The 17,218-nt window shown below is 36.3% G+C and overlaps 1 protein-coding gene across 1 annotated transcript in view; it reads right to left on the bottom strand.

Annotated features, from left to right (window-relative positions):
- Positions 1-5,165, bottom strand: part of LOC139842464 (uncharacterized) — a 38,317-nt gene extending 33,152 nt beyond the window's left edge. The window contains exon 1 of the mRNA XM_071832602.1: positions 4,671-5,165. Coding sequence (XP_071688703.1) covers positions 4,671-5,165 — 495 coding nt within the window. The remainder of the gene's footprint in view (positions 1-4,670) is intronic.
- Between the last annotated feature and the right edge of the window lie 12,053 nt (positions 5,166-17,218).

The raw sequence follows: 17,218 nt of genomic DNA, 5'->3' as shown, positions 1-17,218 counted from the left end.
TTTTTATTACTTTGATTGGTGAATATCTCGGTGTGGATATAAGTCGGGGGGAATTATTAGTAGAAGAGCCGGAACCCCGCGACACTATAGGTTTAAATGTATACCATGGTGCGAAAGTGTTGAAGCGGCGAAATAACGCCGCAGTACGATACAATGGTAGACATCCACAGGCAGAGAGAAACCAGGAACAAGGTAATGTAGGAGGGGGGAACCAGATGCAAGAAATGCATAGGTTTATAGCTTCTCAGGAATACGAAAATGCTAGACAGAGAGCATTTGAAGATTGGCAAGTTCATCAGAACCAGATCATAGCGCATTGCCAACACATAGGTAGAAACTATATTCCTACACCGAAACCCGTCTTCCCTCCTTGGTCGATAGAGATGCAGCCACCATATCCTACGTATGACCCTGCCGAGGCATTCTATAGCACTTATGGTTATGCGTGGAACCCCTATTGGTACCAATATCATCCTTAGTTTACTTATTTTTATTTTTATTTTGTAATTTGTAATTATTGATATGTTTAATATTTTTTGTTAATATTGTAATCATTTTTATATTTATCTAACTTTTATTCTTAGATTTTAATAATTTTTGAATGTGGGGTAATATACCAAACTTCAAAAATATGTATATATGTTTGCAATTTATCTTATGTACATAACAGGGTAAAACAACGCATTTTCAAAGACTGGCATTAAGTTCAGCAAAAGCAAGTAATTTTGACGACAATGATGCAAAATATATGTGAAATAACAACAAGACGGAATGAACAAATGACGTGCACCATTTATCATTCAGCAAACAAACGCCAATATATTTGGAAACTTTGGTAAAAATTTAATCATTTTCACACAAATCACCCTCAATAATTTAAATTGTTACTGATTTCTTGCAAATGAGGGCATTGCAAGATCTTAAGTGTGGGAAGGGGTTAAATTCTTTCGGATTTTAAAAATTTTTATATTAAACACTTGGTTACCATTAAAAATACTAGTAAAGCAGTAGTTGTATTAGAATCTAGTGCTCTCTGATAAAAAAGAACAGCCCTAGTCTTATATACTGACTACCCAATTCTAGTAAAATTTTTCAAAATTTTCAATTAAATGAATTCAAAATCATGTTTATACATATTTATGAACGATAAAACTAGGTTTCAAACACCGAAATTATTGTTACCTCGGAAAGGACATAAATTGAGAAACAAACTAAAATGTTAAAATTCATTTAAAATGGAATAGAGGACGATAAAAAGAAAAATAAAAAGCCAAGTGTGGGAAAATTTACCAAGATATTTTTAACATATGCCACATATATCTGTAACAAATAACTGAAAATACTTTTGCTTTGAACTAAACTAAACTGTTTTACCCAATGAAAGAAAAGAAGAGATGGATCTACACGATGAATCAATTCCATCATTAAAAGGAAGTAAAGTCTTCCGAAAAAGACACGCGCTTCTTGATTTAGGTCATGAAGTTGTCGTCCAGACCAGCTGTAGGTTGACGAAAAATCTAGAAAAGTCATCACTAAAATCAGCAGGAAATCCACGGACCTCAGCATTAAACAGGGTCGCCAAGTGGTCAGATTTATCCTAACCATGAGAAGGATTTATCTCGTACAATGGGGAGGCACCGTGCAAATTAGATTGATAAGACTAATGAATCAGATCCCCAGAAAGGATAATCTCCTTAAAGATCAAAAAAATCAGCTTTTAAGCCTGATATTACTCAATCCTTGAGATTGACCTTAAAGATTGAGAATTCAAACTCATGGAATTCAATGATATCTAAACTCGAGCTTGAACGAGAAAATATTTTGATCAAAAATACAAACCGATTTGTTTTCTGAAAACCCTATTTTCAATACGTTCATTACCATTGAACGTAAAATCCTAGGAATTCGCCTGGAATTCATTAGGTCACCTGAATTAAATCGGGTGTCAACCGTAAGAACGGTGGTTGCATAGCATGGTCAAAGACAGGACCTTGTGCCAGACCGAAAAATTATAAGGGTGAGCTTTACTATTGCTCCTACCAAGGATAGTAATTGCGTCCGACACGTTATAGACCATAATCAAAAGCATGTCACGGGACATTGCCTTAACAGTTGCTTGTTCAACGCTTTCCTTTACAACCGGACGGTAGTTTACCGAAAGGTAATATACGGAACAAGTAAACTGGACGTGTTGCTTTCCAAATACAAGGTTAGCAAGTGGGTGACACAAAACCGCAAGTTTTGAGCTAAAATTTTCAATTCTGAAACCCACCAAACCCACAAAAATATTTTGCAAACACCGGTAAAGGGTTATTCCGGAAAACTTATCTAGGGTAAAAACTAGATTTCAAAAGATCAAATGTTTTCATAAAGATCCAATTTCCTTAATGGATCTAAATTTTTATAGTCATGTGGGACTGTAAACCATATCGTTACTACCATTGTTTATACCGCCATATAGAAATCACTGATGTACAAAGTGTGAAGAATAAAGAAGTGATTCTAGTATTTCAAGACAATATTGCTTGAGGACAAGCAACGCTCAAGTGTGGGAATATTTGATAATGCTAAAAACGAACATATATTTCATAGCATTATTCCTCAAGAAAGACAAGCTTTTAGTTGCAATTGTTCTATTTACAAGTGATATTCGTTTAAATAATAAAAGGTGAAGACAAAAGACAGATTCGACGAATTGAAGACGCAAACGACCAAAAAGCTCAAAAGAACAAAAGACAATCAAAAAGGTTCCAATTATTGATAAGAAACGTCTCGAAATCACAAGAGTACAAGATTCAAAACGCAAAGTACAAGATATTAAATTGTACGCGAGGACGTTCGAAAATCCGGAACCGGGACCAGAGTCAATTCTTAACGCTCGACGCAACGGACTAAAAATTACAAGTTAACTATATATATAAATATAATATAATATATAATTAATTATATTAATTATATATATATTATATATATATATTTAAAACCGTCGGCAGCAGGAAACTCCAAGGGTGTAAACTGAAAATACCTCTCCGCGACTCGCGGAGTTTGAAGGCCATTTTGCCGCGAGTCGCGGAGCCCCAAAATTCACTTCTGGCTATAAAGCCAACCGAATTCTGATCGAATTTATCATCATTTTTTTCTTCTCATTCATACGAAGTAATATATATTTATATTTATAATTTATATTTTAATTTTAATTATAATTCTAATAATAAGGGTATGTTAGCGAATGTTGTAAGGGTGTAAGTCGAAATTCTGTCCGTGTAACGCTACGCTATTTTTAATCATTGTAAGTTATGTTCAACCTTTTTATATTAATGTCTCGTAGCTAAGTTATTATTATGCTTATTTAAAACGAAGTAATCATGATGTTGGGCTAATTACTAAAATTGGGTAATTGGGCTTTGTACCATAATTGGGGTTTGGACAAAAGAACGACACTTGTGGAAACTAGACTATGGGTTATTAATGGGCTTTATATTTGTTTAACTAAATGAAAGTTTGTTAATGTTAATATAAAGATTTACAATTGGGCGTCCCTATAAATTACCATATACACTCGATCGGACACGATGGGCAGGGTATTTATATGTACGAATAATCGTTCATTTAACCGGACATGGGAATGGATTAATAGCCACTAGAATAATTAAAACAGGGGTGAAATTACATTCAAGGGTAATTGGTGTAATTGTTAACAAAGTAGTAAAACCTTGGTTTACACGCAGTCGATAACCTGGTGTATTCATTAAACAAAGTATTAAAACCTTGTTACAATTCGAATCCCCAATTAGTTGGAATATTTATCTTCGGGTATAATAATAATTTGACAAGGACACTTGCAATTTATATTTATGACTGATGGACTGTTATGGACAAAAACCAGACGGACATATTGAATAATCCAGGACAAAGGACAATTAACCCATGGGCATAAAACTAAAACCAACACGTCAAACATCATGATTACGGAAGTTTAAATAAGCATAATTCTTTTATATCATATTTTATTTCCTTTATTTTATATTTAATTGCACTTCTAATTATCGCACTTTTATTTATTGTTATTTCATTTTATCGCACTTTTAATTATCGTACTTTTTAATTATCGCAATTTAATTTTTATCGCATTTTTATTATTCGCAATTTCATTATCGTTATTTACTTTACGCTTTAATTTAAAGTCTTGTATTTATTTTATATTTTACATTAGGTTTTAACTGCGACTAAAGTTTTAAAATCGACAAACCGGTCATTAAACGGTAAAAACCCCTCTTTATAATAATAATATTACTTATATATATATTTGTATTTTTATAAAAGTAAACTAATATAGCGTTGAGCTTTGCTTAAAGATCTCCCTGTGGAACGAACCGGACTTACTAAAAACTACACTACTGTACGATTAGGTACACTGCCTATAAGTGTTGTAGCAAGGTTTAAGTATATCCATTCTATAAATAAATAAATATCTTGTGTAAAATTGTATCGTATTTAATAGTATTTTCTGCTAAAAATTAATAGTATTTTATACCCCTCTGCTTTGACATCAAGTTCTCATCACCTTCAAGAATCCAACAATTTTTAGCCTTTTGTTTTAACATGTTTATTTTCGTATTCTCTTTCTCGATCCAAAGTTTTCTATCACCCAACCACGATTCTCTTTCGACCTCATTTAGATCACCACACTCGGCCTTCTTTTCCCACTCCTCAACTTTAATCTTAAGAACGTTTATTTCATAATCAAGATTACCATACACCTTTTTGCTCCACTCACGAAGATCGAACTTGACATTTTTAAGTTTATCTCTAAACATGCAATCTAATCTCTTGCTCCTAACCGGTTTTGAACAAGCTTTATTGACAATCTCATCCACCCCGTCGCATTTGAACCATTCATTAAAGATTTTGAAAGGTTTAGGACCATAATCAATATATTTATCACGGAGAATAAGTGGACAATGATCGGAGACACCTCTATCGAGTGGATGGACGGAGAGGTCCTTCCATAACCCAATAAAGCTATCATTAACCAAAAACCTGTCAAGTTTACTAAACTTTACCCCATCATCACTAATCCTTGTAAACTTCCTACCGGTGATCGGGATTTCAATCAATTTGTTTCTTGCGATAAAATCATTGAATCTAGAAGCTCTGCTCTGCATGAAGACACAGTTCAACCTATCCGAGCGTTCTCTGACTTCGTTAAAATCACCACATAAGACCCATGCCGAATGTAACAACCCCAACCCGTATTAAAAACTGGCCCAATAAAATTTTTCCTTTTAATACGCTTAAAATAATAATTTAGGTCTCAATTGTGTTTCCATAAACATCTTTAATACAATAGAAGGTTTAATAAACCTTAAAACATTTAATACATTGATTAATTGACCAAACGGACATACACGACCCGACTAGTTTAGTTTCCAACCAAAATCGAGCATGATGATTTGGGACTACGCTACCCAAATCCTAATCGAATACAAAAGCAAGATCTTCTAAGCAACCTAGCCAAGATCTCTAATCCCCAAGCTTACCGGAGCCGCCAAGCATGCGAACCTATAAAAATATCAACAACGAGAGGGTAAGCTAACGCTTAGTGAGTGAGAATATACTACATACATATATATGCATAAAATGGACACGCCACACAAATAACCAAATACCGCATACCGGAGCATCCAAGCATAAGGGCAAGCTAGTCTAAGCATACCGTAAGATCACTAAGCAACGAGCTAAAGATACATCAACAAAATATAAGTTCACCAACGACGATGTGAACAATGCCAATAAGCTACACCCAGAGGGTTAGCTACATCACGACAATACAACATTATACGTATACAATATATATATCTATATCTTGAATAACATAATTTGCTTATGCTTACAACACAATAATCATGGTTAACCAATAGTACAAGGAATGGTACTTCAAATTTTCCATTGGTGTTCCCAACAACCGTTAGTGCACAACAAATTATAACACTAACCCTGGAGTGGTATCGATCGCCCGAACTTTAAACCCACCCGTCACGTGTAATGTGGTATCGAACGCCCGAACTTTAAACCCACGCTACACGCCCACACACATACATGACATGGCATAGAACGCCCGAACTTAAATCCATATCATATATTGACCCGATGTGGTATCGACCGCCCGAACTTAAACCCACATCGAATCTCGTACAAGTAAATACATTATATACACACATATATAATCATTCCACTCACAATATTAACCTTTCACCATTGGGGTTATATAATCCACATCACACGCCCATGTGATAACGTACACACAAAGTGTGCACCTCGCCAAGGTAGTCAACCAAAACGCACAACCGTGCTAATTGGACCAATACACAAGTCTAACAATTCCACCTATATGAGAAGTGAGCTCTATAACCGAGAACCCCTTCACCCGACCCGCACCCATCCTACACATACATATGCATATAGGATATTAACACTCACCTTAAGCCTTGATGAATACAACCAAGTAATCAGCAACACGCCAATGGAAAGTACATATTCCATTAACACAAATACAACAACACAATTAGGGTGGATTTACAAATCGACCCAAATTGTCAAATAGTGCAATTTCGACCCAAATGCACTTCCAAGCTCAAACCGCGCCAAAACTAGCCAATGATCACTAATACAAGTGACAATGGTCCTAATATACCAATTAAACCCAAGCATAGGCGTTAAATACCAATCTTGCCCAATATGACACCTTAACCCTAATTTGACCCATTTCAAAATTAGTTAACCAAAATACACCCAAAGTGGTTCCAACACTTCTATAATCACTAATACTAGTGATTACAAGCTACATACAAGCCTTAAACATGGTTAAATCATTAACCAACCCAAACCCCACCAACATCAACAATAACTAGTTACAATTACCCATTTCACCTCCTAAATGGGTTTTACAACTAACTAGCTCAAAACCCTAAACTTGAATATCAAATTACAAAGATGAAATTCGGAGTTGAGACTTACCAATACCACCAAAATGATGCCGTTGATGAGTGGAACAACTTTAACACTTGAGGTTTGACCCGAAACCCTCTTCTTCTTCTCCAAAAGAAGCTTTATCTCTCTAAAACTCAATCTCTCTCTAGGGTTTGGAGTTGAGAGTGTTTTTGAGTGAAGATGAGGATAATATGAGCCTTGAATCAGTCTTATGGCTCTAGAACCGACCATAAGTGAATTTACCAAAACACCCTCAAAAGATTCCATTAAAATGGGTTAATAATGTCATTACAGCGACATTTGTCACGTTTTGCGACACCTTGTCGCGTTTCGCGACACCAATACGCGACACGCAACACTCAAACGCGACAATGTGGACAGAAATCACCATCAGAAGTTCTCTCATTTCAAGCATGTTTGTCACGGAACGCGACGCACCAGAACGCAACAAACTGCACTCAAACTCGACAGTTTATCTGATGTACTCCAATTTCACTTTTAAAACATCCCAAAGTCAATCGTGGTCAATGCATTACATCCAAACTATTAAATAATCATTCTTGGACTTCAAATGACGTCACAAACGTCATGTTTAGAAAAACGGGGTGTTACAACTCTCCCCCACTTAGATTCGATCACGTCCTCGTGATCCTAATCACTTAATCAATCCAAATCGACACACTACGGTTCTCAACAAATGTTTCAATCTGACTTTCATCACATTACTCATTAACCCAAGGACTAATCCATTAACTAAGACACACACTTGCACGCATTCTGAGCCGTGCAATACACGCAACAACCGAAGGTTACAACAATCACTTAGAATACGCGAAATCGCCACGTATTCTTCCAATTCCGTCGGGCAATTCTTCTCAAAGAGTTACCCTTAGCAACTAAATCGTCGCCCGTGATTTATCAAATCACAATCCGAGCACTAAAACCTTACTCATTCCCTCGCATCGGGAAAACTCAACCAATCTCGAACCGAGATATCAATCCCTTAGCGTACCCTTATCGAGTACAATGCTAAAAGCAACCAAGTCTAAACCCAAGGTCAACAACCCGAAACGATGAAGAGCGAACCAAACGAATCCTTACGGATAACACCAATCACTAAACATCCCTTTTAGTGTGCAATACGACCACTACGCAACTACCATAACATCATAATCCAACGGTTAAAACCGATAGCGCATAAACGACTATGGCAACGCTAGAATCCCAAGGTGTACAAAATTGACTATTGTCACACCCGTAACAACATGTGAGCGAAACACGGCTATCGCATCACTAATCCCACAACATGGTCCTCACGACCCCACCATTGGCGTATAAAACAACCAATAGATCACACATCAACAACAATACGCATGTCAACATTCGACTCGATGTTGGTCGACGAAGAGCGGTAGGTCAAATACGTTAACCACTCACCAACCATCGCAACGCGCACGTGATCGACGAGGCTGACGAAAAATGCCACCAAGACGTTAACACGTACCTCAATCACACATGTGGCCGACGAAGAGCGATAGGTCAAACGTTAATCACTCGCCACATAACCAACTACCTACATGTGACCGACGAGGAGCGATAAGTCAAACATTAATCACTCGTCACATGCCTCACACATGGCCAAACCAAAGCGATTCCTAACGAAAGACGCATTCCACATACCAATAAGTAGCCAACGAAAAGCGAATCCTAACGGATAACACTTACTACTTATCACATTCCCACCGTGGTCAACGAAAAGTGAATCCTCGCCATTGGATAGCACTTGCCACAATACAACAAGCAAACTAAGTATATACGCATACATAGAATCATTCCACTCAACTTGGAATCTCCCGCACACGAACCATACGTAGGCACAAAACTTTGCTAACAAGATCGAGCAAGAACCACCTATCACGCCCATAGGCACAAAACAATATTTCTCTTAGAAGAGAACCCTACACACATCCCTTAACCGAGGAATTTCACCTTGCTCGTCAAATACGCCCCTTATCTCCCAACGAGATTCACCACATTACCACCCCGGTGATAATTCAAATCCAAAATCATAAGTACAATTTAACCAAAATTGTACTCTACTACAAATCGACCAAAACTAGGTCCCGACACGAATTCCGGATCTATCAAAAGCATCATCCGCAATCTCACACTAAAATTTCCTCGTGCGGGAGTGTAACTCCCCCACTTGGAACTACGTTCCATAACCGCATTTTGTACAACCGTACATTGTTACCAAAGGTAGACTTTACCAACAACTGGGTTCACACGACCCATCACTACATCTTGATCCAACCATGAGCATACAAAGGATTTCAAACGATCCTTAAACACTTCGAATGAAAAGTGTACCACAAAATGCACCACTCTACTCTCGCAATCATCCAATTGCTTTAGTTTGTCAAATTTCACCCGATCACTCATGTACCTAAGGGTTTCACTTCGGTACCCAAGGTACAATGTAACCGCAATACAATCGGAGTTGAACACCACGCTAGTAGGTATAAAAGAGGCACCTAATGTCGCGTCACGTAGACTTCTTTACCAACATACATCGAGATCAAACACTCGATCTTTTTCGGGTTCCAATCCACTCGACGAACCTCATGGTTCATCAACTTCCACACTATAGCGAACACGCGCTTAACAATCGAACACCAAAACCCATTTTCATGGCTTGGTAGAAACATTTCCAAATACTAAGGAATGCTTGGTTGCACCAAGTCTTACGCCCTTCGCCCAACAATCAAAACGTCACCATAGGGTACTTCCATTAGGAACGTCACCCATGACGATAACATGCACAACACGATACATTTAACATACTCCAACTCAAAGGACATATTTATTAAAACGAGACGTACCTTAACGTCTCCTTGCCGCCCCCGTCCCCGCTAACTCGGGACATTCTGATTTACGATGTCCTTCTTCTTGGCAATTGAAACATACCGTGCCATCACCCTTTGGCACCGGACATTCCCAAGACTTGTGACCCCTCACGCCACAATTGTAACACCTAGACGCACTAGAATCTGATATACCCGTCCGTGTACCACTCGTGCTCACGCTCGGAACCTTAGTCCTCTTACTTGGAGCACCATAAGAAACAACCCTTCTCTCACTTGAAGGTTCACCAACCTTCGATCGCGAATACGACTCGAAACCTCTAGCCGCAGCGAATAACTCCGCAAACGATTTCGCCCGAACTCTGCTAATCTTACTCTTCAAGTCATCATTCAAGGTCCGATAGAAATCTTGCATCAACAAATGATCATTCCCCAAATACTCCGGGCAAAAACGAGCCTTCGCCATAAAGGTCGTCTTGAGAGTATTCAAATCCATTGATCCTTGTCGCAAATTTCGTAACTCATTACGCAGCTCCCATAAATCGGCTGAAGTCCGGAACTCCTCGAAGAATTCCTCCTTAAATTCGTCCCACGACAAAGCCATAAACGTTTCACCACCGACAAGGTCAATCTTACCATCCAACCAATCCCTCGCCCTACCCCGCAACAAACTAGTAGCGAGTCTCGTCTTTTTCTCGGGAGGGTATTCAATAGTACGAAAACAACCTTCGACATCCGAGATCCATGTGGTGCTTACCAAAGGATCCGGTTTTCCATCATACATCGGGGGTTTAGTTCTCATGAAGCTCTTAAGACAACGCTCCATTTCACTACTTCCCCGAAATTCGGAATACTTTCTATCCATTTCTTCTCGAAACACACTCATTTGCTCCGCAACGGCGGCCGCAACTCTAGAGTTAAACTCCTCGTCATTCGTCTCGATCTCGTTTCGCGTCGTCATTCTAAAGAATGCAAAATGATTAGTCCACGAACGTATAAAACAACACGCATAACACCGCCCCATCTTGCTCAACACTCGTCGTACATCACTTGTTAGACACGATTTGCACCCGTAATAAGGTTTGCAAGTCCTTATTACGCACACACATCGTCTCAGCTCGTTAGTACAACGACCGCCTCGCTCGATGATATAACCAACACAATCACAATTCCACGCGATATAAACACACGCAAGGGAATAGCATCACAACACAAGCCAAAAATCCTAGTTAGTCCACCTACAAACAAGGCACTAACTATAACCCGTTCCGACCCGTTCACCTACAATGGAATGATTACGCACCCACGGAACCTGAATGGAATGATTATGAAGAATACAATTCAAATTGGGATTATTCCCAAGAATATATCCAAACTCAACAACCAGTAGACGAGGAAAATTACGTGTCTGAAAATTTATTAGACAATATGAAAATCAAACTCGAAGAACTCAATGCTCAAAATGAACAAATGAGAGAGTTTGTAAACCGGCAAGCTGAAACTCTATCAGACTACACACCTGCTGATCTGAGGAGTATTGTGCAAGAAAATCTCATATCATCGAATTTTGATGAATTCGAGAGCTCCGAAATAACCAACTATCCCGATGATACTTTTTATTCAGTCTTACCAATTTCACAACATATCGACACATTAGCCTCTACCGACGAAATCATCGATCCATCAATGGATAAAGAAGAAGTAAGGGTGACAAATTGGTACTCTTGGGAAAACGATAACGTTGAAAATTTTACCCCTGAGACCAAAATGGTGAGACCAATAAGTACCGTTAATGAAGAAGAATCTACTCCAATCCCGAAATTCACCATTCCACAACCTTCCAACCCAATATTCTCAATAGACGAGTCATCTACCGAAGATGAACTACGAGCTTTAATAGATAATGACACCTCGAATTTCACCCAATTGGGTAATAGAGGTGAAACCTTTGATCCCGAGAATGAACGGAAGGAAATGTTAGGAATTATCCACCCTATAGAAATATGTATGTCGATGTATATCGATCCATTTGACCAAGAACCAGAAAAGAGACATATCCATTTACTAAAAGCTACACTTAAAAAAGAATTAAGTAGTGACAATCGGGCGAGTCTAAACTTTAAACCCATTGATATATTATACACCACTCGAGATTTAAATAACTGGCTCACTACTCTAATTCGTGGAACTTATTCTACCGACTTCACATGTCGTCAGCTAAGAGTGGGGAAGTTTAACCCCACTTAATGTTAAATTAGGGGTTCGGGTTAGTGCATAACTCGTTAATAAAAATGCACGATTAGGGTAAAAGACGCATTTTCAAAAATTATCAAACAGTTCAGAAAAGCAACCGTTTTTGAAGAAAAACATGTATGATAAAACAAGAAGGAATGAACGATGAGGTGCACCATCTATCATCCTGCAATTTTATGGTATCTTTAACTACTTTCTACACTAATCACCCTCATGAATTTATAATTATAGTCTGATTTCATGCAAATGAGGGCATTGCATGATCTTAAGTGTGGGGAAGGGTTATAAATTCTCTCGGGTTTATACTTGACTTATTTTCTAAATATTATGAAAATTTTAAAAATTTTTAACTAAATGAATTCAAAATCATGTTTATACATATTTATGAACGATAAAACTAGGTGTTAATGCCGAAATTATTGTTACCTCGGAAAGGACATAAATTGAGAAACAACTAAAATGCTTGAATTTATTTATATAAAAAGACGCATGAAAAAAGCCAAGTGTGGGGAGAATGTACCAAGTTATTCAATTAAAAACTATCTATCACATGTTTTTGTAAAGTTATTGCAGGTGCTTTTACTTTGGACTAAATTAACTGGTTTACCCGATTTACTGTAAGAAAGATGGATCTACACGATGAATCAATTCCATCATTAAAAGGAAGTAAAGTCTTCCGAAAAAGAAACGCGCTTCTTGATTTAGGTCATGAAGTTGTCGTCCAGACCAGCTGTAGGTTGACGAACAATCTTGAAAAGTCATCTCTAAAATCAGCAGGAAATCCACGGACCTCAGCATCAAACAGGGTCGCCATGTGGTCAGACTTATCCTAACCATGAGAGGATCTGTCTCGTAAAATGGGGAGGGCACCGTGCAAATTAGCTTGATAAGACTAATGAATCAGATCCCCAGAAAGGATAATCTCCTTAAAGATCAAAAATCAGCTTTTAAGACTGATATTACTCAATCCTTGAGATTGACCTTAAAGATTGAGAATTACAAACTCATGGAATTCAATGATATCTAAACTCGAGCTTGAACAAGAAAATATTTTGATCAAAATTAAAACCGATTTGTTTTCTGAAAACCCATTTTCAATGCGTTCATTACCATTGAACGTAAAATCCTAGGAATTCACCTGGAATTCATTAGGTCACCTGAACCAAATCGGGTGTCAACCGTAAGAACGGTGATTGCATAGCATGGTCGAAGACAGGACCTTGTGCCAGACTGAAAAAGTATAGGGTGATCTTTACTATTGCTCCTACAAAGGATAGTAACTGCATCCGACACGTTTTTGACCATAATTAAAAGCATGTCACGGGACATTGCCTTAACAGTTTCTTGTTCATCGCTTTCCTTTACAACCGGACGGTAGTTTGCCGAAAGGTAATATACGGGACAAGTAAACTGGACGTGTTGCTTTCCTAATACAAGGTTAGCAAGTGGGTAACACAAAACCACAAGTGTTGAGCTAAAATTTTCAAATCTGAAACCCACACAACCCACAAAAATAATTTTCAAACACCGGTGAAGGGTTATTCCGGAAAAATTATCTAGGGTAAAAACTAGATTGAATTTTCAAAAGATCAAATGTTTTCATAAAGATCCAATTTCCTTACGGATCTAAATTTTCATAGTCATGTGGGACTGTAAACCGCCTTTCAAATGTGCACTTTGTTTTGGAAACCGAAAGTAAATCGGCTATTTGATTGCAAGTGTCGTTGACCTAAACCCGAGGCAACTGTGGATGACACACCCACCTTTAACCATGGTTCTATCGTTACTATCATTGTTTATACCACCATATCAAAATCACTAATGTACAAAGTGTGATGAATAAAAAAGTGATTCATGTATGTTTTTATTTCAAGTTCTGTATTGCTTGAGGACAAGCAACGCTCAAGTGTGGGGATATTTGATAAGGCTAAAAAGGAACATATATTTCATAGCAATATCCCTCCTAAATAATAGATTTTTATATGTAATTGTATTATATTTTCATTGTAATTGTTTAAATAAATAAATGTGAAGACGAAGCACGGAGATTAAAGAATTGAAAAAAAAGTGCCACTAAAGCCTGAAAAGTGCCACTAAAAAGTGAGTAAAAGACTCGCACGGATTTTGAAATTTAAGGAGAACAATTTTTGTGCAAATTACAAATCGTGAAACGTAAAGTGCACGATATAAAATAGTACGAAAGGATGTTTGAAAATCCGGAACCAGGACATGAGTCAACTCTCAACGCTCGACGCAACGGACTAAAAATTACGAGTCAACTATGCACGAGAATATAATATAATATTTAAATAATTATATTAATTATTTAAATATTATAATTATATAAATAATATGTCGGCAAAGCAAAGTTCCAAACTTGGATGAGCTGTATTCACAATCTTCACGACTCGCGGAGATCCCAGCCTTTTTCTGCCGCGACTCGCGGAGCACAGAAATTTCAGAATGCCTATAAAATCTCACGAATTCTGCGAGTAAAAATAACATAATAATAATAATACTCCGTAATATAATATATATATATATATATATATATATATATATATATATATATATATATATATATATATATATATATATATATATATATATATAAAATATAGATTAGTGTTATATTAGATTAGTTCGGGTTATGTAAAGGTTATTTTACGGGTTTTAAAGTCGGAGCTCTGTCCGTGTAACACTACGCGATAAATAATCAATGTAAGCTATGTTCTCCTTTTTAAATTAATGTCTCGTACTTAAGTTATTATTATGCTTATTTAAGACGAAGTAATCATGATGTTGGACTAATTACTAAAAATAGGTAATTGGGCTTTGTACCATAATTGGGGTTTGGACAAAAGAACGACACTTGTGGAAATTAGACTATGGGCTATTAATGGGCTTTATATTTGTTTAACTAATGATAGTTTGTTAATTTTAATATAAAGATTTACAATTGGATGTACCTATAAATAACCATATACACTCGATTGGACACGATGGGCGGGGTATTTATATGTACGAATAATCGTTCATTTAACCGGATACGGGAATGGATTAATAGTCTATGGAATTATTAAAACAGGGGTGAAATTATGTACAAGGACACTTGGCATAATTGATAACAAAGTATTAAAACCTTGGGTTACACGCAGTCGATATCCTGGTGTAATTATTAAACAAAGTATTAAAACCTTGTTACAGTTTAAGTCCCCAATTTGTTGGAATATTTGACTTCGGGTATAAGAATAATTTGACGAGGACACTCGCACTTTAAATTTATGACCGATGGACTGTTATGGAAAAAAACCATACGGACATATTAAATAATCCAGGACAAAGGACAATTAACCCATGGGAATAAACTAAAAATCAACACGTCAAACATCATGATTACGGAAGTTTAAATAAGCATAATATATTTTATTTCATTTTTCCTCGTACTTTTATTTATTGTCATTTTAATTATTGTTATTTATTTTATATTGTTAGTTAAATATCGTCATTTACTTTACGCTTCGCTTAAAATATAAAATCGACAAACCGGTCATTAAACGGTAAAACCCCCTTTTATATATTATTATATATAATTATATATATTTTGTACAAATATAGTTGTTTAAAAATATAGTGTGCAATAAGCCCGCTCCCTGTGGAACGAACCGGACTTCCTAAAAACTATACTACTCTACGATTAGGTACACTGCCTATAGTGTTGTAGCAAGGTTTAGGTATATCCCATTTGTAAATAAATAATTAAAACTTGTGTAAAATTGTAGCATATTTAATAGTATTTCCTAGTAAAATATAGTACTATCACGTACCCCCACGCTACCACATCATATATGTATATGTATAAGTACTAATTAGTTAAACTTACGCGAATATTAATCCAAACTAATTCTTTTGAAGAACTTGGCACATCCGCCCAACACGCGTAATGTTTCGGGAACTTTGGGGACCTAACAACACTAGCTATCAAATTAACAAACATTGAACTATTAGGGCCTATCGGATTAACGGTTCTCTACGTAAAATCAAAGTCAATGTCGAGTAGTCCGTGAGCATCTCTCAATTTTCGTAAACCTATGTTTTTTGTTTTTCCCCGTTTACCCCTTGCATTAGGTTGGGGATCGTCATCTTGGCCACCGGCCCCAGCACCGATCATTAGGAAAATGAGAGCAAATAAATTCATCTGCATAAATACAAATAAAGTGAATAGAACAATGATATATATACATATACATTTATACATATATATATATATACATATATATAATGTATGCATATATATATATATATATATATATATATATATATATATATATATATATATATATATATACACATTAAACTATAGTTTTTTTAACGACTATATATATATATATATATATATATATATATATATATATATATATATATATATATATATATATATATGTATGCATATATATATATATATATACATTATATATGTATATATATATGTGTGTATGTGTGTGTGTTTGTGTGTGTATACATATACATATATTTCATGCGAAAAATTTAAAAAGACATTCATAGAAATAACATTCATAAAAATATTAAACATTTGATTACAACAACAAGCGTTTTTTGATAAATGACAAGAATTACACATCAATAATCATCATCATCGCTAGAGTAAGCTTCATTTAGAGGAATTTGGGGATTTAGCTCATCGTCAGCCACCACATCATCATCATCATCATCATCATCACAAATGTCATCATCATCATCATCAACTTCATCATCATCATTAACTTCATGTGTTGGTGGATTAACTTCATGTGTTAGTGGATTAAACTGAATTGGTATTGATTCTCTGGGTACACTCATACTTATATAAGTCATATTATCTAAATCAGCATCAAGGCTAAGATTGGATGAATTGGTTTCGTGTACAACATCCCTTATGGTGTCTTCGATAATGTCCCTATCCCAGAGTTTTCGATGATTTACCTCATGAACGACCTTCCAGCTGCTAGAGGTTTGTGAAGGATCGTCGATGTAAAAGACTTGTTGAGCTTGTGTTGCAAAAATGTGTTGATCATCTTCGTACCACTCATCTTTCGTTTCAATACTAGTTA

Source organism: Rutidosis leptorrhynchoides, chromosome 4, assembly GCF_046630445.1.
Source record: "Rutidosis leptorrhynchoides isolate AG116_Rl617_1_P2 chromosome 4, CSIRO_AGI_Rlap_v1, whole genome shotgun sequence".
Classification (NCBI taxonomy): domain Eukaryota; kingdom Viridiplantae; phylum Streptophyta; class Magnoliopsida; order Asterales; family Asteraceae; genus Rutidosis; species Rutidosis leptorrhynchoides.
Note: the sequence above shows the minus strand (reverse complement) of the source record. Positions and strands in the feature narration are given on the sequence as shown.